Source organism: Rhinopithecus roxellana, chromosome 10, assembly GCF_007565055.1.
Source record: "Rhinopithecus roxellana isolate Shanxi Qingling chromosome 10, ASM756505v1, whole genome shotgun sequence".
NCBI lineage: Eukaryota > Metazoa > Chordata > Mammalia > Primates > Cercopithecidae > Rhinopithecus > Rhinopithecus roxellana.
The window spans coordinates 60,382,690-60,409,294 of NC_044558.1; the positions used below are offsets into that span (position 1 = coordinate 60,382,690).

General features: G+C 42.9%; 1 protein-coding gene across 5 annotated transcripts in view; it reads right to left on the reverse strand.

Annotated features, from left to right (window-relative positions):
* DIP2B (disco interacting protein 2 homolog B) overlaps positions 1 to 26,605 on the reverse strand; it is a 261,827-nt gene that overhangs the window by 24,585 nt on the left and 210,637 nt on the right. For 4 of the 5 annotated variants that reach the window (XM_030939864.1, XM_030939863.1, XM_010385341.2 and 1 more), the window contains 9 exons: positions 22,774 to 22,854; positions 19,742 to 19,869; positions 17,855 to 17,969; positions 11,489 to 11,690; positions 7,111 to 7,220; positions 6,889 to 6,969; positions 4,563 to 4,686; positions 2,674 to 2,795; positions 792 to 903 (listed from right to left, as the gene is read on the reverse strand). In XM_030939864.1, coding sequence (XP_030795724.1) covers positions 792 to 903; positions 2,674 to 2,795; positions 4,563 to 4,686; positions 6,889 to 6,969; positions 7,111 to 7,220; positions 11,489 to 11,690; positions 17,855 to 17,969; positions 19,742 to 19,869; positions 22,774 to 22,854 — 1,075 coding nt within the window. The remainder of the gene's footprint in view (positions 1 to 791; positions 904 to 2,673; positions 2,796 to 4,562; positions 4,687 to 6,888; positions 6,970 to 7,110; positions 7,221 to 11,488; positions 11,691 to 17,854; positions 17,970 to 19,741; positions 19,870 to 22,773; positions 22,855 to 26,605) is intronic. The other variant, XM_030939861.1, reaches the window with a different exon arrangement.

Consider the following 26,605-nt stretch of genomic DNA (forward strand, 5'->3'; position numbering starts at 1 on the left):
GACTGACATAAGGGCTCAATGAAAGTTAGATGTTATCATTATGATTACATGCTAGGAACTTTGCATTACATCATTTAATCTTTACAACTCCCACTTTATAGACAGGTTAGTAAGGATACTCAGAGAGTAGCAGATATAGCAGGACTTAAACCCTACCTGCCTGACTCCAAAACCCACATTCTTTCTATACCACAGCTTTTTCAGCTATTCCCGTATCTTACCCCCTTCTTTAATATGAATACTATCTAAAAATTTTGCACTTTATGGCTTTCAAAGTTTAGTATTTTCATATTACACTGCATTTTATCTTCTCAATAAATATACAAGTCAGGCAGGGGTAGGCAGTAGCTTAGGAAAGGGTAATTTCAGTCAGGATTACACAGGCAGTAGGTAATGAAGCTTGAGCCAGAACCCAAATCACCTGACTCCCAGTCCAGTATTATTTCAACAATATCACATCTCCAACAAAAGGATCAGATTGTCTCAATATTTTACTTGGCCCTACATATACATAGTTACATGTAGCATAAAAACCTAACCACCTTTTGATGATGCCAAGAGTAACAGCAAAACACTTTTGTTTGGAGAACTCTTAGCAGATTGTGATCTTGCCCTTTGCATCTGCTGTCAGTGTCTAGTCCTGCACAAGCTTACTGATGCTAGGTTTTGCCTCTGTCTTAGCAGGCAGAAGACATAAAGGAAGGGTAAACAAGTCTGGCATGAGAATAGAAAAGATCTCAGGTATTGTGAGCTCTCACTGCCTCCACCCTCAGGAGAAGTCTCCCTTTCACCTGTGTCAATGATGGTTGGCCAGGTTTTCACATCCACTGCTGCTGCCGCCTCTCGGGACCTCAGTAGCCGCATTAGGGTCTGACCGGTGAGAATACAGGCTGCTTTGCTGACCTAGAAAACAAATGGACAACAATAAGCATCAGGAGGCTCAGCCCCAACATGGCACCACAGGTCCTGGCTGCTGCTAAAAGCCACTCATGTACCACACTGGACAGGACGGTTTCAAAGAACACATGTGGGACAGATGAGGTCAGTTTACTCCCTTGCATGTTTCCTTCTGGAAATGTGTGACATTTAACTCTCTCAGGATGATGGACCTATTCACAATACACTGTATTGTTTATAACAGTGATTCTCAAAATATTTTGTAATTATAATCTCAGTATGGATCCCACAATCCCATGATTTCATTAAGACCACAATTAAACAAAGATGTGGATTTTGTAGTGCTCAGGAAATGAGAAGAATCAGACAACCATGTTTGAAGGACACTGCCCCAGTCCCTAGTGAATAATGAGACTTACTACACCTAGACCATATGCTGAACCTAAGGAACCCCGATGCTGATATAAGCTCTCATAGAAACTAGGTTCTCTTGCCCAGCTATACACAGAAATGCAAAGTGACCTACTTTGCCCACAAACTGCATCAACAGCAACTCCCCTCCCTGCTTTTCTGGCCCACTTTGTAGAATATAACAAGGGCATTTCGCTGAATTACACTTTGTAATAAAATCATCCATGGTGATCATGGCTTTTATACCGTGGGCTCCTTTTTTGCTGACAGAGCAGCAGTTCTCAGAGAAGCAAATGCTACATGAACTGGAATTTTGTAATCTATCGGCACTGGCCAAGGCTTCCCCTTGCTGTAAACACTAGGATCTGATGCAATACACATTTACCTTATTTTCTTTAACTCTCATATCCTATAAAGACTTCTTTTTTTTTTTTTTTTTTTTTTTTTTTTTTTGAGACGGAGTCTCGCTCTGTCGCCCAGGCTGGAGTGCAGTGGCCGGATCTCAGCTCACTGCAAGCTCCGCCTCCCGGGTTCACGCCATTCTCCTGCCTCAGCCTCCCAAGTAGCTGGGACTACAGGCGCCCGCCAGGTCGCCCGGCTAGTTTTTTGTATTTTTAGTAGAGACGGGGTTTCACCATGTTAGCCAGGATGGTCTCGATCTCCTGACCTCGTGATCCGCCCGTCTCGGCCTCCCAAAGTGCTGGGATTACAGGCTTGAGCCACCGCGCCCGGCCTCCTATAAAGACTTCTATCATCTCCAGAGTAAGGTCTGGACACCTTTTAATGCTACACCAAGTAAATTCACAAAAGTAACTAAAATAGAAGTGACCTGACACTGCGGTTAATTCAGTTTGGCACTTAAAATCACCCAGATAATTTAGCAGGAAAAATATCAGACATCACATTTTAGACAGAAGGGGAGGGGGAAACTTTTTTTTTTTTTTTTGAGACAGGGTCTGCTCAGGCTGGAGTGCGGTGGTGTAATCTCAGCTCACGTCTAACCTCCACCTCCCAGACTCAAGGGATCCTCCTGCCTCAGCCTCCTGAGTAGCTGGGACTACAAGCATGTGCCACAATGCCTGGCTACTTTTTGTGTTTTTCTTGGAGAAATACTAATGGCTGTTTCACCTCCTTAATGTTCATGATAACTGCATACAATTCTGTATCTCACCAATAACCACTTTCCCCCAGTTCCTTCGCTGAATAATGATGGTTGTTTTGGCTTGATTAACAAAAAGGAGGTAGTTTCCAGGAGACAAATTTGATTTCCTGACTTAACAAAATTGGAAAATTAGTAAGGATCCTTAGCTGTCTGAATCTGGATTTTAGGAGATGAGGACAAGGCAAGATACAGCTGGTACTTACATCAACAATCATTCGGACAGTGGGCAGCGTGGCCGTGAGGTTCTGAGCATGTGGAGGTCTGACGGTCACAGGTATACAGCCCGCATACAGGCAGCCATAGAAGGCAGCGATTAACTCAATGCCTGCAAGACAAAAGACCCTGTCAGGAGAGGCACTGAACTGCCTAAGAGCACTGAGAAACTAAAAGGCAAATTTTCCAAAACGATTAAATCATGTGCAAGACAGGTTCTGTAGACCATAATTTAACAGAGACTCTAGCAGAAGATATTGAAAGTGAAAGAAGGAAGCATATAAAACTTTAGAAAATATAGAGAAAACAATTAACAAAAAAGGAAGGAAATCAGAAGTAAACTCCTGAAATATTTGTGAAGAAGGTATATTGATATTATTACTTTATATTTCTCAGGAGAAGTAACTGGAGAAACCAGGAATGGTTAACTAGGAAAATAAAGGAATGGAGAAAGGAGAGGTGAGGAAGCCCTGAGCTTTTTAAAAATATTTAGAAGGCTGCTCTAAAAAGAGCAATCAGGCTTCTTAGATGTTGTTGAAGGGGTGTGAGTTTTAGGGAGCAAAGTATGACTCAGTCTGAGGAAGACTCTGGGCAGAGGCCTCCTTAGGAAGAGCTCAGGTCCTTCCCCGTGGCCTCTGGCCAACTGACAGGTGCAAGACCATCTCCTGGGCATACAATGGCGGGGACTGCTCTATCACGTGATCTTCTATGAAATCTCAGTATCTAGGTAAATAAGGCAGTGCATAAGAATCACAGAATGAGCCAGGCCTTGTGGCGCACACCTATAACCCCAGCACTTTGGAAGGTTGGGGCAGGTGGATCACCTGAGGTCAGGAGTTTGAGACGAGCCTGGCCAACATGGTGAAACCCCATCTCTACTAAAAATACAAAAATTAGCTGGGCATGGTGGCGGGTGCCTGTAATCCCAGCTACCCAGGAGGTTGAGGCAGGATAATCACTGGAACCAGGGAGGCAGAGGTTGCAGTGGGCTGGGATCACGCCACTGCACTCCAGCCTGAGTGGCAGAGCGAGACTCCGTCTCAAAAATAAAATAAAATAAACAAAAAAATCACAGAACAATATGAAGTATGGGGGGGATAACAGGCCAAAAAAAGCTGGATGTATGAGTGGATTAGGTGACAGAAATAACGAAGGGAAGACTCAAATATTTCACCCAGAATTTTGAATCTTTACATCAAATAATTCTGAAACCCTCTTACTATGAAGACAAGGTTGTTGAATTAAATCAGAACGTGAAAGTAGCAATAACAGAAGAAGACTAAATCATAATATGAAAACTCACACCCCTTCAACAACATCTAAGAAGTCTGACTGCTCTTCACAGAGCAGCCTTCTAAATATTTTTAAAAGCTCAGGGCTTGCTCACCTCTCCTTTCTCCATTCTTTTATTTTCCTAGTTAACCATTCCTGGTTTCTCCAGTTATTCCTCCTGAGTAACATCAATCATCATAATATGAAAAATGTTCACAGAATTCACGTACAACATTTCTTTGGGGACTGGGTGAAATTGCCCCATTCCTGAACATTCACAGAAACAAAGCATCTGTTTTGAGAGTTTCCAAAAGCCAAGCAGCTGAAGACTTCATTCATTCATTATTTATTGAGTGACTTTTATGTGCCAGGCACTAATAGAAATATAAGGGTGCAAAAACAGACATGGTCCCAGGAGAGCCACTGTACTGCACAACTTGGGGGGTGAGGCTTGGTTCCCACTTCGGCCTGTATGCATGGTCTTCTAAGTGTTGGGAAGTACACTGTCTGCAAGTCATAGAGAGCGGCCCTGAGTGCCTATCCTCTTACAATTTGTAGTCAGTCTAGTACTGGAGCTTAAGGTCTAGTCTACCAATCCAATGCTTACCAGGTGGATAGAGCAACACCACATTATCTCCTGCATTTAGATGTCCCTTATCACCAAGAACGGCCGCAATCCTCTCTGCTCGTTTATGAAGCTGAAGGCAGCTGGCTGTGCATACAGTGGTTCCCTTTAAACAACAGAAAGGATAAGCAGGTCAAAGCTCAGAAAGCAAATAAACTGTAATAAGCACAGCCAATTCAACACCATACCTGAAAGGCTTGTGTCTTTGTAGATTATCCTTAGCAAATTATCAATTCTAGTGAAAATTCCCCTAAAATCAAAGACGTGTGGAGCTGGAGAGCGTGGCTCACACCTGTAACCCTAGCACTTTGGGAGGATGAGGTGGGGGTACTGCTTGAGCTCAGGAGTTCAAGACAAGCCTTGGCAACATAGCAAAATCTCCTCTCCACTAAAAATACAAAAAAAAATCAGTCAGGTATGGTGGTGGCACGTGCCTGTAGTCCCAGCTACTCAAGAGGCAGAAGTGGGAGGATCACTTGAGCCAATGCCTGGGCGACAAAGTGAGATTCTGTCTCCAAAAACAAACAAACAGACAGACAGATATGTATGGGATCCTTTTTTGTTCTTTTTTTTGTTCTGACATGGTCTTGCTGTTGCCCAAGCTGCAGTGCAGTGATGTAACCACAGCTTACTGCAGCTTGCAGCCTCCAACTCCAGGTTCAAGACATCCTCCTGCCTCATCCTTCGAAGAAGCTGGGATTATAGGCATGAGCCACCATGCCTGGCTGACATTTTTAAAAGAAATATGAGAACCTTAATGAATCTGTGGGCTTGAAAAGAAGCTCACTTCATGTACAGGTAGAGCAAGAAAGTTCCCAAATTTTCTGTCATAAAAGTAATGGTTCTTAAGATTTTTAATGATTTTTCAATAAGAAGCACAATATATTCTCCTCATTAAGTTCTATTATTGCATACATTCCTCAAAAAAAAAAAAAAATTCAGATTCCAGGAGAATGGGGGAGATGGGTATACTTTGGATAAGTCCCCTAAGAGCTCCAATAGGCACTTCTAGTCTTCCCCCTGCTGAGGAGAAATACTGCTATCCACATGGTCACAGACTTTGAGCCTGTGACTCAGCCATCAACACAAAAACTCAGCTGACTCCTACAGAATGCATAATTTTAAAATACAATATATAGGCCGGGCGTGGTGGCTCACGCCTATAATCCTAGCACTTTGGGAGGCCGAGGAAGGTGGATCCTGAGGTCAGGAGTTCGAGACCAGCCTGACCAACATGTGAAACCCCGTCTCTATCAAAAATATAAAAATCAGCTGGGCCTGGTGGTGGGCGCCTGTAATCCCAGCTACTCGGGAGGCTGAGGCAGAAGAATTGCTTGAACCTGGGAGGCAGAGGCTGCAGTGAGCCGAGATCATGCCACTGCACTCCAGTCCAGGCGACAGAGCAAGACTCCATCTCAAAAAATATATGTGTATTTTTTCTTTCTTTTTATATATATTTATATATCATATAATATATATATATATATTTTTTCTCTTTTTATTTTTGGGACAGGGTCTTGCTCCGTCACACGGGCTGGAATGCAGTGGCACAATCTCGGCTCACTGCAACCTCCGCCTCCCGGGTTCAAGCGATTCTTCTGCTTCAGCCTCCCGAGTAGCTGGGATTACAGGCGCCCACCACCAGGCCCAGCTGATTTTTATATTTTTGGTAGAGACGGGGTTTCACATATTGGTCAGGCTGGTCTCGAACTCCTGACCTCATGTGATCCACCCGCCTCGGCCTCCCAAAGCTTTGGGATTACAGGTGTGAGCCACCGTGCCCAGTCCTAAAATACAATATTATAATGAACCATCCATCAGAAACCAGTAGTTAAATGTGCTCTGAGTAAATTTCAATTTGCTTTTTATCTGTTAGCAATAAATCATTTAATTATGTACCAGAAATAACTTAGGTTTTTAAAATGCTGGTCTGAGGTCATTTTCTTCCTGGCAGAAATCAAATAATTAAAAGTCCAACTGGGTAAAAAAACTGTATGACATAACACATTTTGAACATCTGTGTATCTATGTAATTGCATTGTTGGCTCCATTTCTCCTATCATAATTGAATAAAGAAGACGTGCTTGTACCATAAGAAAAGAAAGTATTACATAGCACTCCAGGAGGTCTCATTCCAATCCTAAAGTGATTGTACAGTTTACCCTCATATGTCAAAGCAAGGAGAAAGCCATTAACTCCTTCTTCAGAGATGGCAACACAAATTTTCTGATGAAAGAAAGAGAGCAAGAGTGCTTAAGATAGTCCTATAGTAGTCAGCTGATTAGATATACCATTGAATTTTTAATACCTTGGCATTTAACAGCATGAAGAGTACATGGTCAGGAGTTGCCTGGGCTCGCCACTGTAGGATCTCTGCCAGAAACTGGTGCTGAAGTCATAAACCAGAAAAAGGACTCAGGGTCAGCAACTTATAACAAGTCATATAATGCATCCCTCAGCTGCTACCTGCAGTACACGTTCTGTCCTTGACTTGATTTCAGTAAGAAGGCAACATTTCAGGAACACTTACCTTCCTCACCAAATCATTCTCTTCTATTTGTCCCAGATCCCTTCCAGCAGCTTGTGCTATACGTTTTCCAGCAACCAGATTCCCAACCATCATGGAAGCAGGGCCTACACCTGTAAATAAATGCAAAACCCAACTCACTGGAGATGGCAATTCCAACTAAGTATCCAGAGCATTTCCAGACTGACCAAAACTGGTTCAAATATTCATCCAACAATACTGACTGAACACTCTTCTAGGCACTGGGAACCCAGGAGAAATAGGGCAAGGAGCTTGCACTCTGGAGAAGGATAACCAAGAAATACATACACAAATAAATAAACACAAATAGTGCAAAGTACTGGAAAAACAACAAACAAACAGGAACACAGGAGGGATAGGGACTGGGGTGGAGGGAAGCAGGCAGCTATTATAGTTTGGGGTATACAGAAAGTTTTCACACTGAGGAGGTGACAGCTGGTTGCACAAGCTCCTACTAATACTTTAATCTTCTCCAATCATAATAGAACCCTAAAAGAGGGCTTAACAATAAAGAATATCTGGCTTGGAAAGAAATTTGTCATCTATGAGGCCTGAGGGAGTTTATCTAGAATATTAAATTTGTTCAATTAAAAGTGAGTAATGGCCGGGAATGGTGGCTTACGCCTGTAATCACAGCACTTTGGGAGGCTCAGGCGGACAGATCACTTGAGCCCAGGAGTTCGAGACCAGCCTGGGCAACATGGCAAAACCCTGTCTCTACAAATACAAAAATATTAGCCTGGTATGGTGGCAGACATCTTTAGTCCAGGCTACTCGGGAGGCTGAGGTGGGAGGATCGTTTGTGCCAGAGTTCAAAGCCGCAGTGAGCTGAGATCGTGCCACTGCACTCCAGCCTGGGCAACAGTGTTAAGACCCTGTCTCAAAAAAAAACAAAAACAAGAACAAAAAAACTCAGGGAAAAAAATGTCAGCAATGCCAGGCATGGTGGCTTGCTCCTGTAATCCTACCAATTTGGGAGGCAGAGACGGCAGACCATGTGAGGCCAGGAGTTTGAGACTATCCTGGCCAACACGGCAAAACCCCATCTCTACTAAAAATACAAAAATTAGCTGGGCGTGGTAGTTCACGCCTGTAATCCCAGGTACTCAGGTGGATGGATCCTGGATGGCAGAGGTTGCAGTGAGCCAGATCACGCCACTGCACTCCAGCCTGGGCAACGGAGCGAACTCTATCTCCAAAAAAAAAAAAAAAAAAAAAAAAAGGCAGCAATTGGTAAATCTAGGGTAGGTTACATGGGTGCTCCTCACTGTACTAGTCTTCTAACTTTTCCATAGGTTCGACACTTCAAAATAAACAGGGGAGCCCACTCCCTCTCTAGAAAAAAGTGCTAGGGCACTGTGTCCCTCTCTTCATGGTCACGGCCTTATGGAACTAAGAAGATGGCAAAAAGATGATTAAAAAAAGCTTATTGCCAGCTAGGTTTCAAATAAGGCTGATGCTATATGGGATTAATATTAAAAATCTTTTATTTGACCGGGCGCGGTGGCTCATGCCTATAATCCCAGCACTTTGGGAGGCCAAGGCGGGCAGATCACGAGGTCAGGAGATCGAGACCATCCTGGCTAACACAGTGAAACCCTGTCTCTACTAAAAATACAAAAAAAAAAAAATTAGCCACGCGTGGTGGCGGGCGCCTGTAGTCCCAGCTATTCGGGAGGCTGAGGCAGGAGAATGGCGTGAACCCAGGAGGCAGAGGTTGCAGTGAGTCTAGATGGCGCCACTGCACTCCAGCCTGGGCCACAGAGCAAGAGTCCATCTCAAAAAAAAATCTTTTATTCTATCAAAATCTGCTGATCCTCAATATACTGAAACAAATGAAAGAAAAATCACTTAAATCATATAATCAATTTTCAAAGGGTAAATATTTGGGGAAGCTGGGTAAAGGATGTAAGGGAAAATCTTTGCACCATGTGGCAACTTTTGTGTGTGAAATTATTTAAAATGGAAAGTTTAAAAAACTTAAAAATAAAACAAAAAACTCAAAAAAGATAAAGTATTCCAATTGGTGGACAGTTTTAGTCTACAAAGTCTCTACTACAATTTTAAGTAAATATGCAATATTACTCCCTAAGAAACTTCATGACAAATTATAGATACATCATGTTGGAGACAGCCTTTTTTTTTTTTTTTTTTTTTTGAGACGGAGTCTTGCTGTGCCGCCCGGGCTGGAGTGCAGTGGCCGGATCTCAGCTCACTGCAAGCTCCGCCTCCCGGGTTCCCGCCATTCTCCTGTCTCAGCCTCCCGAGTAGTTGGGACTACAGGCACCCGCCTCGTCGCCCGGCTAGTTTTTTGTATTTTTTAGTAGAGACGGGGTTTCACCGTATTAGCCAGGATGGTCTCGATCTCCTGACCTCATGATCCGCCCGTCTCGGCCTCCCAAAGTGCTGGGATTACAGGCTTGAGCCACCGCGCCCGGCCTGGAGACAGCCTTTTAATACAGGCAGGGACTCAGTGTATTTCTGTAAACTGTGCAATCCAGGATTCACATTATAAAATTAATAAAGGCATGACATTTTAAAAGTGAATTTTGCAGTAGTTTAAAACAATAAAACGAATTCAGCAGCAGTTCCTTGATGTTATTCTGTGTGCATTTCGTGAGTCTATGGGTCTATGGGTCACAGAGAATGAAAGATACTGAAAGCAGTAACTCCAGGAAGCTAATTGCAGACACTGCTGTGCCTATAAATATGCCTTCTGATTTTCCCATAAAATTCTGTAAACATCTTATGCCAAAAACTGCTAGTTATCAATTCCGTATCTATTCTATTCTTCTTCCTTAATAACAGAACCCCCAGTTTTTAGCTGGACACACACCTGGAATAAAGACTATATTCTTTAGTGTGGGAGGATAATACGTAAGAGGAAGTAATATGTGCAATTTCTAGAAAATATGTTAAAGGGAAGAGTATCTTTTCTTTATCTTTTCCTCCTACCTGCTGGCTGGGATATAGAGGTTGAGGAGCCTAATGAGCCCTGGGGCAGTTGCTAATGATGGCTGTGGCAGATTATTTTATTTTCTCACAAGCTTCCTTTCTTTCCTGTCCTAGTTATGTCTGGATGGGAGAAGTATACTTCATGGTCTGACTTGTTTAGGACAATGAAATGTTAGGACATTTGACACAAACAGAAGCTTTAAATATGCTCGTGTGGCTTGGCTTGATTTCTTGCTTCTGCCATCTGCCTTAAAAAACATACAGCCCAGGTAGCTGCTGGTCCCATGATGAGGAGACACATGGAACAGCTCTGAACCTTACCTAAGCCTGGAGCCAAGTCAAGTCCAGTGGATTCCAGCCAAGCCAACCAGATCTACATTTCATGAGTAAAAAGTAAATGCTTGCTACTTCAAGGCACTGAGTTTTAGGGTTATTTGTTCTGTAGCGTATCTATGACAAGAGTTGACTGACAAAACACCAGAGCAAAAAGATGGGAAGCTAGAAGAACATGATCGAGGAGTGACTATCCTAGCCTTTGGACTACCTAGCTCTGAACTTTTTTTTTTTGAGATGGAGTCTCGCTCTGCCGCCTGGGCTGGAGTGCAGTGGCCGGATCTCAGCTCACTTCAGCTCACTGCAAGCTCCGCCTCCCGGGTTCACGCCATTCTCCTGCCTCAGCCTCCCCAGTAGCTGAGACTACAGGCGCCCACCACCACGCCCGGCTAGTTTTTTGTATTTTTTAGTAGAGACGGGGTTTCACCGTGTTAGCCAGGATAGTCTCGATCTCCTGACCTCGTGATCCACCCATCTCGGCCTCCCAAAGTGCTGGGATTACAGGCTTGAGCCACCATGCCTGGTCTCTGAACTTTTTTTACCTGACAAAAATATAAGCTTGTTTCTTGCCTGAGCTGCTATGTTTTTCCATAACTTACAGCCAAGACTAGTCCTAACAAACACATTCTTTCTTTCTACAATAACTCCAAAGGCATCTCAAGGATATCTTTGCCTCCGGGCTGCCTTAACACCTTTTCCATCTTCACTTTCCTCTCCTTTCTTTTTTGTTGAGACAGGGTCTGGTTCTGTCGCCCAGACTGGAGTGCAATGGCGCAATCTCGGTTTACTGCAACTTCCTAGGCTCAAGCCATCCTCTGTCAGACTCTGAAGTAGCTGAGACTACAGGTGTGCACCACCAGGCCTGGCTAATTTTTTGCTTTTTTTTTTTTTTGTAGAGACCGGATTTTACCATGTTGCCCAGGTTGTTTTCGAACTCCTGGACTCACGCGATCCTCCCACCTTGGCCTCCCAAAGTCTTTGTAAACTAATTCTAGAGAAAGAATCACACTGAGAGAACCCAGCTTCTTGAAGTTGGAATTTTAGTGCCAGGTCTTGGAAGCCAGCATATTACCTGGTTGTTTTTGCCGGGGCTTTGGCAAGTTTGTCACACATGTATGTGGGCACATGAGGATATTGCAAGGATGCAGCGATCCCTCCAGAAAGAGTTGTTTCGTCTGAGATATATGAATTCCTCCTAGTGGAGTTTTTGGCAATGTATTGGCCGGCACCAGAGCAAGACAATAAACCCCCACTTGATGAATGCTATCGATCGCCTAGAAAAATACAAACAATAATACTCAATGAGATCACTTCTATTACATTTGACATATTCCTGGTATAATCCATTATTTTACTCTACAATTTTTCTTGCTCTACCCATTCTACATCTAGAATCTGGTAGATCATTAAGATTCCATATATCTAGAGATTTAAATATAATCATTAAGATAATACACATCTTTCAGCTGTGGCAGAGATTACAAGAAGAGAGGTAAGATACAATCTAAATGGACAAAGGTGGATACTGACTTGTAACTCTCAGTATGTTCTCTTTTTAAGTTTTTATTCTTTTTAGAGACAGGGTCTCACTCATCAGCTAGGATGGAATGCAATGCCATAAGCCATGACAGCCCCAAACTCCTAAGCTCAAGTGATCCTCCTGCCTCAGCCTCCCAAGCAGCTGGGACTACAGAGATGCACCACTGCACCTGGCTAATTTAAAATACATTTTTTTCTTTTCTTCTTCTTCTTTTTTTTTTTAATTTTAAGGTTTTTGGAGAGATGGGGTCTCACTGTGCTGCCTAGGCTAGTCTTGAACTCCTGGTGTCAAGTGATGCTCCCACCTTGGCCTCCCAAAGTGCTGAGATTACTGTCATAAGCCACCATGCCCAGCCAATATGTTCTCTCTTAAGTGATAATGTCAAAAACTTAGAAATTTGTTTTGGTTCTTTTAATCTTTTAGCTATCAGCCAACAAAGCCTAATAAAACAGAGGTAAGGTATTTTTATTATGAACACAACAGCACTCTCTAAAGGAGCCCCCACTTAAGTGATTCACCATGTCACCATGCATCTCCTCTGAAAACCATCTGGGGTGAGGCCCACAGCACACTGAGCATTGGAGGCCACAAGCTACCCTGAGCGTACCTGTGCTCGCAGCCATGTAACTGCATGTTTGCTTAAAGTCAGCTGTGTTTCTACACTGTTTAACAGCTGTTCTTGTTTTCACATAATGTAATTAAATATTATGTCAACTGACAAAATACAAATGCAAAAACACAGAAGGAGCTATGCTTTGGAAAGATACACTAAAAGGGAGCTCCTGAAAAACCACTGATCATAGGTCAGGCGAGTTAATCCTAAAGTGAAGACATCCACTCAATCATTTTTCAAATACCCACATTCTGGTGCTAACTTTACAGAAAATAAAACCAGGCTGGGTATAGTGGCTCACACCTGTCATCTCGGCACTTTGAGAGGCCAAGGTGAGAAGACAGTTTGAGTTCAGGAGTTTGAGATCAGCCTGGGCAACATGGCAAAACCCCATCTCTATATTTTAATTAAAAAAAAAAAATTAAAAAGAAAAACGAGAAACTGAAGACAATGCATTTTGATATAGTTTATGGACATAAGTGGACCTGGACCTCAAGTTGGTATATTCGTAATCACACTTCTCTACATCCAAGGAATACACACGTAGATATTTTCTATTAAAATTTAATACTTGAAGAATTTCTCATTATTATGAAACCCATCAACTTTTTTTTTTTTTTTTTTTTGAGACAGAGTCTTGCATTGTTGCCCAGGCTGGAGTGCAATGGCACGATCTTGGCTCACTGCAACCTCCGCCTTCCGGGTTAAGCAATTCTCCTGCCTCAGCCTCCAGAGTAACTGGGATTACAGGCGCCTGCCACCCTGCCCAGCTAATTTTTTGTATTTTTATTAGAGACAGGGTTTCACTATGTTGGCCAGGCTGGTCTCGAACTCCTGACTTTGTGATCCACCTGCCTCCGTCTCCCAAAGTGCTGGGATTACAGGCATGAGCCACTGTGCCCAGCCTTTTTTTTTTTTGAGATGGAATCTCATTTTTTCTCCCAGGCTGAAGTGCAGTGGCACAATCTCGGGTCACCACAAGCTCCACCTCCTGGGTTCAAACAATTTTCCTGCCTCAGCCTCTCCAGTATCTGGGATTACAGACATTTGCCACCACATCGGGCTAATTTTTGTATTTTTAGTAGAGACAAGGTTTTAACACGTTGGCCAGGCTGGTCTTGAACTCCTGACCTCAAGTGATCCGCCCGCCTCGGCCTCCCAAAGTGCTGGGATTACAGACGTGAGCCATCCTGCCTGGCTAAAACTGACCAACTGTTAATACTAGTTAGGAGGTTTCTACCATATTACCCATAGGTCTTACTGAACAAGAGATACAATCTTAGAAGTAGAGTGGACTCACAGTTATGCATGTATGTATGTATGTATGAATGACAGGGTCTTGCTCTGTCATCCAGGCTGGAGTGCAATGGTATGACCATAGCTCACTGCAACCTCAAATTGCTGGGCTCAAGTGATCCTCCCGCCCCAACCTCTCAAGTAACTGGGACCACAAGCAGTGCATCCAGCTAATTTATTTATTCATTTGTTTATTCTTTGCAGAGACAGGGTCTCACTCTATTGTCCCAGGTTGGTCTCAAACTCAAGTGACCCTCTACTTCAGCTTCCCAAATTGTTAGGACTAGAAGCGTGAGCCACCATGTGTGGCCAAGGCCTTTTATTAAAACAATTTAAGGGGCCAAGCACAGTGACTCACACCTGTAATACCAGCACTTTGGGAGGCCGAGGTGGGTGGATCTCCTGAGATCAGGAGTTTGAGACCAGCCCGGCCAGCGTGCCGAAACCCCGTCTCTACTAAAAATACAAAAACTAGCTAGGTGTGGCAGCGGGTGCCTGTAATCCCAGCTACTTGGGAGGCTGAGGCAGGAGAATTGCTTGAAACTGGGAGGCAGAGGTTGCAGTGAGCCGAGATCGTGCCACTGTACTCCAGCCTGGGAGACAAGAGTGAAACTCCATCTCAAAAACAAAACACACCAAAAGAAACAAACAAACAAAAAACAATTTAAAAGGGCAAAAGAATAAACCTGAAAATCACAATCCTCAGACTATCTTACCAACCAACACAGATGACTGGGAAATGGATAGTCTGGCAGAGTTCCTAAGTTTCTGTTTTTTTTAGAATACATGGAAAGTTAGCAAGTGTGCTACATGTAGCCTGAATTCCTCATTAAAAACACATCTGATAAGTCATCTACTAACTGCCTTTCCTTTTTTTTTGTTTTTTCAGACAGAGTCTCGCTCTGTCGCCTAGGCTGGAGTGCAGTGGCCGGATCTCAGCTCACTGCAAGCTCCGCCTCCCGGGTTTATGCCATTCTCCTGCCTCAGCCTCCCGAGTAGCTGGGACTACAGGCGCCCGCCACCTCGCCCAGCTAGTTTTTTGTATTTTTTAAGTAGAGACGGGGTTTCACCGTGTTAGCCAGGATGGTCTCGATCTCCTGACCTCATGATCCACCCGTCTCGGCCTCCCAAAGTGCTGGGATTACAGGCTTGAGCCACTGCGCCCGGCACTGCCTTTCCTTAGAAGGTGCTGAGTTAGGTATTTAGTTTATATTATACACAGACCTGGAATTCAACCACCTCTGGCCTTTAATCTATTGGAATACATGGTGCCATTTACTGTTCTACCATGGACTCAAATGCTCCAAGCTGGTAAGTTACAAAGACTGTGAAAAGAACGGCCTGTTATCTCATGCCCAAATCGGAACCCAAATGACTTTCACAAGAGTTTGGATTAGTAAATTGGCACTGTAGTTAATTCCTATAGTTGCTTTCCAGGGAAAAGTAACAAATATCTTGGGAAATGTCAGGTATACTCACTTTTCTATAATAGAAGAAAACGTGTAATTCACCAAAGGTTCTACCATTATATGCCCCAAAGTTCATTCTGAACAAAATAAGGTTTCTGTCTGAAAATACAATTGGTATGAAAAATATTCTCTTTGCACATCTGCCCCTTAGCCATCTTTCAGAGATCTGCCCCATTCTACCTTCTTCATAGTCTTTCCTGACTAGTCTATCTTCAGTATATTTTCTTTTCTGATTTTCTACTACAAATAGCCTACGCCGTATCAGCTGATAATTCAGAATCACAGACACTGAGATAGAAAGAAATACTAAAAGTCATCTAGCAGCCAGGTGAGGTGGCTCATGCCTGTAATCCCAGCCCCTTGGGAGGGTGAGGTGGGTGGATCACCTGAGGTCAGGAGTTCGAGACCAGCCTGGCCAACATGGTGAAAACCCATCTCTACTAAAAATACAAAAAAATTAGCTGGGCATGGTGGTGGGTGCCTGTAATTCCAGCTACTCAGGAAGCTGAGACAGGAGAATCGCTTGAACCCAGGAGGCGGAGGTTGCAGTGAGTCAAGACTGTGCCATTGCACTCTACCCTGGGCAACAAGAGAGAAACTCTGGCTCAAAAAAAAAAAAAACAAAATAAAAGTAATCTAGCAATACCACCATCTCATGCTTGCATTATTTCTACAACATTGCTATTAACTAGCAGTTAATAAATTCAAGTTCCCCAAGTAGAGAAGTTACAGACCTCGGGAACACTTCCACTGATACCTAAGTATAGCAAGGACAGGCCACACTTTCTTTGGACCGTCCACTTAGCCAACAAATATTTACTGAGCCTACTACAACGTCTGCTAGCATAGCTATCGGGCTCTGGGGATTGAGCCCTGAACAAGAGAGACAAAAAAGTCTTAACCTTACCTTATATTATACTGGATGTAGAAAACAATACATATAAACATACAAGATGTTAAGTGCTAAGTAGAAAAATAAAGAAGAGTGAAGGGACAGAGAATGAAAGGGAATATTAATTGAGAGGAAGTGGCCCTCTCTAATTGGAGACTATTCTTATAATTTTTTATTTTTCGAGAGATGGGTTTTTGCTGTGTTGCACAGGTTGAAGTACAGTAGCTATTCACAGGTGCAACCATAGTGCACTACAGCCTCCACCTCCTGGCTCAAGCGATCCTCCCACCTCAGCTTTCTGAGTAGCTGGGGCTACTGGTGCCTGTCACAGCACCTGGCTCATTATTACTATCATTATTATTATTATTACTATATTATTTTGAGCCAGGGTCTTCCTCTGTCACCCAGGCTGAACTGTAGTGGCATGATCATAGCTCACTGCAGTGCTGACCTACTGGGTTCAAGTGATCCTCCTACCTCAGCCTTCCAAGTAGCTGGGATCACAGGTGTACACAACTACGCCTGGATAATTTTTCTTTTTCTTTTTTTTTTTGAGACAGAGTCTTGCTCTGTTGCCCAGGCTGGAGTGCAGTGGTGCGATCTTGGCTCACTGCAAGCTCCGCTTCCCGGGTTCATGCCATTCTCCTGCCTCAGCCTCTCCAGTAGCTGGGACTACAGGCGCCTGCCACCATGCCCAGCTAATTATTATTATTTTTTTTTTTTTGTATTTTTAGTAGAGAGGGGGTTTCACTGTGTTAGCCAGGATGGTCTCGATCTCCTGAACTCATGATCCACCCAACTAGGCCTCCCAAAGTGCTGGGATTACAGGCATGAGCCACCACCTGGATAATTTTTTTAAAAATTTTGGTAGAGATGGATAACAACAATCACCATCATTATTTACTGACTGCAGGTACTATATACTTCAATTAATTACCTCATTTAATCCTTCCAAATAGCTCTATAAAACAGATAATTTTATCCCACTTTGCAGGTTAGGAAACAAACTCAGTGAGGTTAAATGACTTGCCCAAGGGCCCATACCTGGTAAGAAATGGAGCTGGGATTCCAAGTCTATGATTCTAAGCGAAGACTAAGCTCTTGTCATCACTCTAGCCTGCTCCCCACCACAGACATATTGCTTAGACTGAGCCCAAAGCATTCTCCTTCCCTCATGGTTTATCTCACCTAGCATCTCTAGCCCCACAGGAAAGCTCCTTCAGAGTAAGGCTAATAGCTGTATTTTCTTGGATCCCTTACACCGTCGGCACCACTTATGACAAACAGTAAAACTGTGGCTGACTGTTGACAAGTGAATTGATTACTGCCAGAGATGTGTTCCACATACAACAGTTAAAACTTTCACAAGTAGTAAACACTCAGGCACGAAAGAATTTGCTGAGGCAAGTCAATTCCACTGTTGTTGGCAACCTGAGCAGAAAAATACTATGTGGTCCACAAGGAGAAATGGTATTAATTATCTGATTTTGCTAACAGTACCCAGAATATGTGAGCAATGATTGGCAAGAAAAAATAAGGTGGCATTACTGGCTGATTGAAGAAAATGAAATGCTTAGGCAGTGGTTGCTGCCACTGCTGACCTGACACAGACCCCAAGGTGTGCTCACCTGCAGCACGCGGCTCATCCACTGGAAACTATCTTCCTCGGAAGCATCAGGTCTTTGTTCCGCAACCACCACAATGCGCTCATCATAAAATACAGACACAGAAAACACAGCAATTCTAAGAGAGACAGATCAAACACATCAGGACTCCCTTCACAACCAGTCCTATTTGCTTTGTTTAACTGGAATTACAGAGAGGAGACAACCCCACCATGCTACCCGAAATGAGTAGCTTAGAAAAGAAAATGTCATAATCATTACTCTGAAAATGAGCATTCATTCATTTAAATAGTATGTATTAAGCACAACTGTCATGAATGTTGGGACATAGTGGTAAATAAGACAACGTTCTTGTCTTTGTGGCACTTATTTGTTAGAGACAGAACAAACACATAAATACAGAATAATGCCATGTTGCAATATACAAGGGGTGGAGTGGTGTGTAGGGTGGCGTATTACTGAGGGCAGGGTGGCTGGGGGGTGCCTCCCTGAGGAGCGGACATTGGAGCAGAGACCTGAATGAGGTGAGGACGCGAGCCACGCGAAGATCTGGAGGAAGAGGTTTCCGGGCAGAAGGAACGGAAAGCGAAAAGGTTCTGAGGTAGGGACGAGCTTGGCAGGTTTGAGGAACAGCAAGAAGGCCAGTGTGCCTGGAGCAAAGTGGTGAAGCAGAGACCGGGAGGGAGAGAGGTCAGACCCAGGCCAGGGCAGATCACAGTGGACCTGAGAGGCCATGGGAGAGAGGATGAAGTTGGTTCTGAGGGAGGTCTCCGCTCAAATGTCCCCTTACTAGTGAGGCACTCTCAGGCCACCTCATAGAAACTGGCAGGCCACCCCCACCCCCATGTGTTTTTCTCCACAGCACTTGTCACTGTCTCACACGTTATCTATTGCCCTGTTTATGTGGTTCCTGTCTGTTTCCCACAGCAAGCATGTGAGCTTCACAAGGACAGAGACTTGGCCTGTTTTGTTCACTGCCACAGCCGGAGCCTCCAGGACAGCGGCACAGTGTTGGCACCTAGTGAATGTTTGTTGAATGAATGCATAAAAGAATGGGAAGGCACCGGAGAGCAGAGTCTGCCGGCATGCCTGCCTGACACCCTCCTTCGTTCCTTCCACACACATTCACCCAACACCTACCAGGTGTCCGGCACTACCGACTGCTGGGATATGACTGTGACCAAAGGCAGGTATAGCGCCCCATGGACTTTACATCTCATAGGAAGCCACACCACTACAAAAAAACTATACATTTCAGAAACTGTTTCATTAATTTTTCTTTTTAAAGGGACACCAAGTTTGCCTTAAAGAGAGACATCCATGATTGCTGAATAGGACATCAACTATTCAAATATGTAGTAAATATCTTTCCTTACATTAATAAGCAAAGAAAAAAGATATCTAATTGACTTTGTCCATGGAATCTGAAATTATGTACTATCTCAATCCCCACATTAAAATTGTATAATTTAATTAGAAACAAGAGAAACAATTCTTAGATGTAAATGCCTAAAGAGTAGCATCTATCTCAATTAGTCTGAATGGCACTACTTTTGCATTGAAGAAATGTAGGAAGTTAATGTTTTAGAATTCTCCTCAGTCCTCAGGATTCAACAAATGGTAATACTTTAAATCTGAAGTAGAGGATATAGTTGCATCTTAATCCTCTTAGTTACAGCTCAAGAACCAGATGTTGTGAAATATATATCAAAAGCCAGGCTAAGAAGAAGAAGAAAAAGAAGAAAAAAAAAAGCCAGGCTTATGCAATGCTTAACAAAAACAATGTGATCACTTGGAAAGAGAACCGACAAAATACAACTGAAATCACCATGTGAAGATCTATTTAGATTCCATTAAAAGGTGCTAACATCTGAATTTTGTACTACTCACCTTCCTCTATAAACAGTCTTTATTGCCTCTACAGCCAATCCAGTAGCAACAATGTCATCAGCATTATGTCTCCGACCACTAACCATCAGTAAGCCATCCATTTTCCCAACCACGAACACCAAACTACCCTGAAAGGTAATGATGATTTGCCTTGATTTCCATGATTTAAACAGTGAAACAGACATCTTTAACTTCCCGCCTTTAAATAAATCTCATTTAAAAAGTATTAAAAAGACAACTGCCATATTTTACGGATTCTAGAGAAACTGTTTCACACCCTGAGATCTCTGAAATCAGCTGGGAAAAGAGTGGCATCTTAGAGCCAATGAGTTCTCACAGGATACCTAAGAAGGGAATTTACTCATATTTATTTTAGGGAGGAACTTTATAAGAAAGCAACTAGGATTTCACCCAAGCATAGTTGATTTTCCCAGCCATGATTTATGTGTTAGTTTGCTTATGTTTCTATTCAGAGGATACAGAGGAAGAAAAATGTATTCATTTACTATTGGAATTTGGAGGAGATTAGAACAGTTTAAATAGGAGAATGACTGCTTCAGGTTGGTAAGGGTAATGCTGTTTCCATCTGGCAAGATTAGAACTAGGCTAATAGGCCGGGCGCGGTGGCTCAAGCCTGTAATCCCAGCACTTTGGGAGGCCGAGACGGGCGGATCACGAGGTCAGGAGATTGAGACCATCCTGGCTAATACGGTGAAACCCTGTCTCTACTAAAAAATACAAAAAACTAGCTGGGCGATGAGGCGGGCACCTGTAGTCCCAGCTACTTGGGAGGCCGAGGCAGGAGAATGGCGTAAACCCGGGAGGCGGAGCTTGCAGTGAGCTGAGATCCGGCCACTGCACTCCAGCCTGGGTGGCAGAGCAAGACTCCGTCTCAAAAAAAAAAAAAAAAAAAAAAAAAAAAAAAAAAAAAAAAAGAACTAGGCTAATAAAGAAAGGTCTAAGGAACACTGTAGGTGCCTTTCTTTTCCAATAAGAAAACAGAGCAGCAGGGAACTACTATCAAATCCCCAAAAGCATCACTGTATAATCTTCCCAGATTCATTTGCAGCAAATTAACTTTTCTCATTCATTACAGAATTCCTAAATTTCTTAGTCCATTTACATTATTCACCTACCTAGTAGTTATCTCCATGTGAATGTCACTCACTGATTTACTGAGCACAATGTAGTGCCCTACACAGTGACTGGGCCATGTAAGACATAACCCATATCCTCAACAAGCTACTGGTTCAACCTGTGTTGGTAAGAGAATGAGACAGTCGCTGCCATTCCTTCAATGTCCATTTCTCCATTTTGTTCACAGTAGGATAATTTTCACCTGGGCATGGCTGACCAAAATAAAGACTACATTCCAGTCTCCCTTGCAGCTAGGTGTGGCTGCAGGACTAGTTCAGACCAATAAGTGAAAGTGTTGCACAGCAGCTTCAGGGAATCTTCCTTTAAAGAAGAGGACTGCACCTTTCCCTGTTTCTTGGAATGCAGATGAGAGGCTTGGAGCTCCATCTTGGACCTCAATCATGGAGCTGTAAGCTAAAAAGAGGCGGGTCTCTGAGAATTTCCTGGTGCTAAGTGAAAAAGTCAAGAGAAGGCTGGGCGGGGTGGCTCAAGCCTATAATCCCAGCACTTTGGGAGGCCGAGACGGGCGGATCACGAGGTCAGGAGATCGAGACCATCCTGGCTAACACGGTGAAACCCCGTCTCTACTAAAAAATACAAAACACTAGCCAGGCGAGGTGGTGGGCGCCTGTAGTCCCAGCTATTCGGGAGGCTGAGGCAGGAGAATGGCGTAAAACCCGGGAGGCGGAGCTTGCAGTGAGCTGAGATCCGGCCACTGCACTCCAGCCTCGGTGGCAGAGCGAGACTCCGTCTCAAAAAAAAAAAAAAAAAAAAGAAAAAGTCAAGAGTGATTCTCCTAGATCTATGTCCTCACCCACCCTGCCCCTCCATAAATGGCAAGGAAGAAATAAAATAAAATTAGATCTCTTATATGACTGAAGATGTTAAGTGGAAAAGAAAAGAGGGTAGGAGGTAATTAGAGATGAATGGAGGGATATGGGCTTAGTTAGGAATAATGACTATTACTTACAAAATAAAATCCTACTTCCCATGATGTCATGCAAAGCCCCTCCATGACCTAGATCTCTGCCATCCTTGGGCTCATCAAGTTCACTGTGAGCTCTTTGAGAACAGGCTTTTCATGTCCTGATTGTCTCTCATCTTGTACCTATAAATACTGTGTTCTGAATAACAAACTGGTTTTTTTTGTTTTGTTTTGTTTTTGTTTTTTGAAATGAAGTCTTGCTCTGTTGCCCAGGTTGGAGCATAGTGGTGTGATCTCCACGTCCCAGGGTTCAAGCGATTTTCTTACCTCAGCCTCCCAAGTAACTGGAATTACAGTCACACGCCACCACACACAGCTAATTTTTGTATTTTTAGTAGAGACAGGGTTTTGCCATGTTGGCCAGGCTGGTCTCGATCTCCTGACCTCAGGTGATCCACCCACCTCGGCCTCCCAAACTGCTGGGATTACAGGCATGAGCCACCACGCCCAGCCCAAACTGTTTTCACTCAAAGGATGTACTATTACATATCACATAGTGCCAATCGTTTACATGAAAATGCTCTGTACACTATGTATTACAGTTTGTCTTTGCTACTGAAGATAACTTTTTCCAGCACTCTCTAACTTATTGCAACATGTTAATCAAATCAGATAGTGAGAATAAGTGAAAAGAGTTCTGAAAATAAAAAGATGTCTCATCATGTCTTCTGACCTCAGTGGGGAAAAAAAGAAAATAAAAAATGTCTTAGTTTGAAGGAGTCAAATGAATCTGGGTAGTGGAAATGATAAACACTAACTCATTTTATGACATCCTTACAAGAACTGCTCTAAATATAAGTGAAGTGGTTCTGTAACACTCTTGGACTAATCAGAATTTGTTCTGTTCTGTGAATTAAAGTCCAAATATTTGGATCAAATGTAACAAAATCAACATGAGAGCATCACTTACCGGCCCTACAAACCCCAGCAATCCTGATCGGATGAATGGCACATCCCCAACAGGAGAGCCTGCAGAATTCACTGGAATTACCTAACAGACAAAATGAAGTGAAAAACTTTGCTTTTTCTTAGAAAATATATGTAATTTTTAAAAAGTGTTATTAAAATACATGCTCAGTGAAAAAATAATATAATAGTGAATCCAGTAATTCTATCCCTTTTAAAGAGATAACAAATAATTACAATTTATTGTTTATCTCTCTGGACCTTTAAGAAGATATAAACATGTATACATAAATATATAAATATATGTATATATAAATAAATGTACTGAGTTATTTTTTTTCAAACAGATATTATACTTTTTGCAACTTGTTTTTCTACAAAGTATATCTCAGATACCCTTCCAAGTTAGTAAGAGTTGACTTAGCCCACTTTGTAAAATAGCTCTGTAATATGCCATTTCATGGGGGACAGGACAGCATAGTCATTGGCGTCAATTCAATTTCTGGCTCTGCCACTTACTAGTAACATAGACTTTGGGAAAGTGCCTGGATTTTTCTGAACCTCTGTTTTGCAGCCATTTAATGGAGTACTCTGTGCCTCTCACAGGCTTGGAGTAAAGATTAAGGAATGCAAACAGATTTGCAGAAACAAGTATGGTATCTGACCCAGAGTCAGTATTCAGGAAATGGTAGCTATTAGAATGTAACCAGTCTTTTATTACAGCTGGATAGACCATTCTAATGTTTCACTATTATAAAGGTGCTTTAATGAATAGTGCTGTATTCATTTACGCATCTGCACAAAAGACATGAGTCTTTTCAATTTTAATTTGCTGGCCTCTAAAACTGTTGTATCCATTTACACTCATTAATACCATATTAGAATGTCTGGTTTTTCCCATGTCCTGCCTAATACTGTGTGTGATCCATTTTTCCAAACTTTGCCAATCAAGTACCAAAAAATATATCCCATTGTTAATTCATTTAAAAAAAATCTTTTTTTTAAAAATGAGATTAGTCTCACTTTGTTGCCCAGGCTGGAGTGCAATGGTGCAATCATAACTCACCGCAGCCTCAAACTCCTAGGCTCAAACAATCCTCCCACCTCAGCCTCCCAAGTAGCTGGGACTACAGGTGTGCGTTACCACGCCTGGCTAAGTTTTAATTTGTTTGTAGAGATGGGTCTCGCTATGTTGTCCAGACTAGTATTGAACTCCTAGTCTCAAGCAATCCTCCTGCCTTGGCTTCCCAAAGGGTTGGGATTACAGGAGTGAGCCACCATACTCAGACTTAAAAAAAAGTCTTTAAATTCAAGACAGGAGACATTAATCTCATTATTGCTTTAATTGCATTTTATAAGTAATATGTCTGAATTTCTTCTCCTTTGTTTTCTGGGCATTTGTATTTCTTTTGTGAGTAGCCTATTCATGTCTCTTACCTATTTTTTCTACCTGATAGCTGCCCCCTACCCCTTCTTTTTTTTTTCCTTTCCTTTTTTTTTTTTTTTTTAAGAGATGAGGTCTCACTATGTTGCCCAGGCTGGAATGCAGTGGCTAGTCACAGGCGCAATAATGGTGCAGTACAGCCTTAACCTCCTGGGCCCATGTGATCCCATCTCACACTCCGGAATAGCTGGGACTACAGGTGTGAAGCACAGCACCCAGATAATTTTTTTTTTAAGACAGAGTTTTTTGCTCTGTTACCCAGGCTGTAGTGCAGAGGCACAGTCTCGACTCACTGCAAACTCTGCCTCCTGGGTTCCAGCGATTCTCCTGCCTCAGCCTCCTGAGTAGCTGGGATTACAGGCGTCCACCAGCAACACCCAGCTAAGTTTTGTATTTTTAGTAGACGAGGTTTCACCATGTTGGCCAGGCTGATCTTGAACTCTTTTTTTTTTTTTTTTTTTGAGACGGAGTCTTGCTCTGTCGCCCAGACTGGAGTGCGGTGGCACAGTCTTGGCTCACTGCAAGTTCCGCCTCCTGGGTTCAAGCCATTCTCCTGCCTCAGCCTCCCAAGTAGCCGGGGATACAGGCACCCGCCACCACACCCGGCTAATTTTTTGAATTTTTAGTAGAGATGGGGTTTCACCACGTTAGCCAGGATGGTCTTGATCTCCTGACCTCGTGACCCGCCCGCCCCGGCTTCCCAAAGTGCTGGGATTACAGGCATGAGCCACCACACCCGGCCGGTCTTGAACTCTTCACCTCAGGTGATCCACCCACCTCAGACTCTCAAAGTGCTAGGATCACAGGTATGAGCAACTGCTCCCAGCCTCATCTGGATAATTTTTAAGATTTATTTTTTATAGAAAATAATAATTATAACAACACGAAATACTTATCAGTACCAGGCACGGTTTACTTGCTTTACAGTTAATCCTCAAATTAATCCTATAGAAACAGCATTAGTATTTCCATTTTACAGATGAAGAAGTGAGTTTCACTTGCCTCAAATAGCTAGCACGTGGGAGTGATGGAAAATCAACTCTCTGTTATCATACACGTCACAAAAGTTTTTCTCCCTGGTAGCATTATTTATAAAATATTTTTATTTTCTGACTAGTCGATACTAGATCTTGGCCCGGTGTGGTGGCTCATGCCTGTAACCCCAGCACTTTGGGAGGCCGAGGAGGGTGGAACACCTGAGGTCAGGAGTTCAAGACCAGCCTGGCCAAGACAGTGAAACCCCCATCTCTACTTAAGATACAAAAAAACTAGCCAGGGGTGGTGGCAGGCACCTGTAATTCCAGCTACTCGGGAGGCTGAGGCAGAAGAATTGCTTGAACCCAGGAGGCAGAGGTGGCAGTGAGCCGAGATCACGCCATTGCACTCCGCCTGGGTGATAGAGTGAGACTCCACCTAAAAAAAACCCCCCAAAACCACAACACAAATTCAAAACCAAGATCTTTTCTCCAGCAAAATGTTAACTACATTGGTAAACTCTCTCAGGATTTAAATGTAAGAAACCAGGAAGAAAAATACTGGGAACTTTAATTTGGAAAACCCAGATACTAGCTTTGTCCTTTTCTGGTAGGATTTTTATTCTACTTCACTATCACTAAATTTACACTGCAGATTTCAAATTTTCTTCATCACTATAGGCCTAGCAGTTTGGTATTAAGTCTGAGAATTCTGGCTAGGGAACTGCCTCATAGGAAAGGTAATGAAATAAAATATTATCAGTATCTTCAAACACTGCTTGAGGCTCTTGTTTATAGTAAGGAAAAGTCCATGAAGAAAAATTACAGACACAATGGCTCATGCCTGTAATTCTTGCACTTTGGGAGGTCAAGATGAGAGGATCATCTGAGGCCAGGAGTTGAAGGCTGCAGTGAGCTATGATTGAGCCACTGTATTCCAGCCTGGGTGACAGAGATAAATAGGGTGAGATTTAAATTAGTTAAATGTATATACATGTTCAAGGGAGGTAAATCAATCACCTAGGAAAGTAAAGCAAGAGACCGGCAGTAAACACATGCTTGAAGAGCTTATGAATGCCCACGCCTGGCATGGTGAATTTCTCTGGTCCCTAAAGTGTATCCTGAGACAGGTTACTTCCAATTATTAAATGTAGACAATTAACCGCCCCTGTTCTGACTTCCAGGTTCACTAGGCAAAGTTTCCATTACACCCTGGCTTCGCATGCAGAAATGCCTGCAGGAAAACCATGTGCTAGTTTAGCTAGAATGTGCTGGTCCCACAAGAACATGAGCTCCACAAGGAGCTTTGTTTTGTTTTCTGATGAACCCCAAGCATCTGGAACATTACCAGACACATAAAAGGTGCTCAAAAAATATTTGTCTGACTGAAAGACTGAATAATATGAGTAACCTGACTC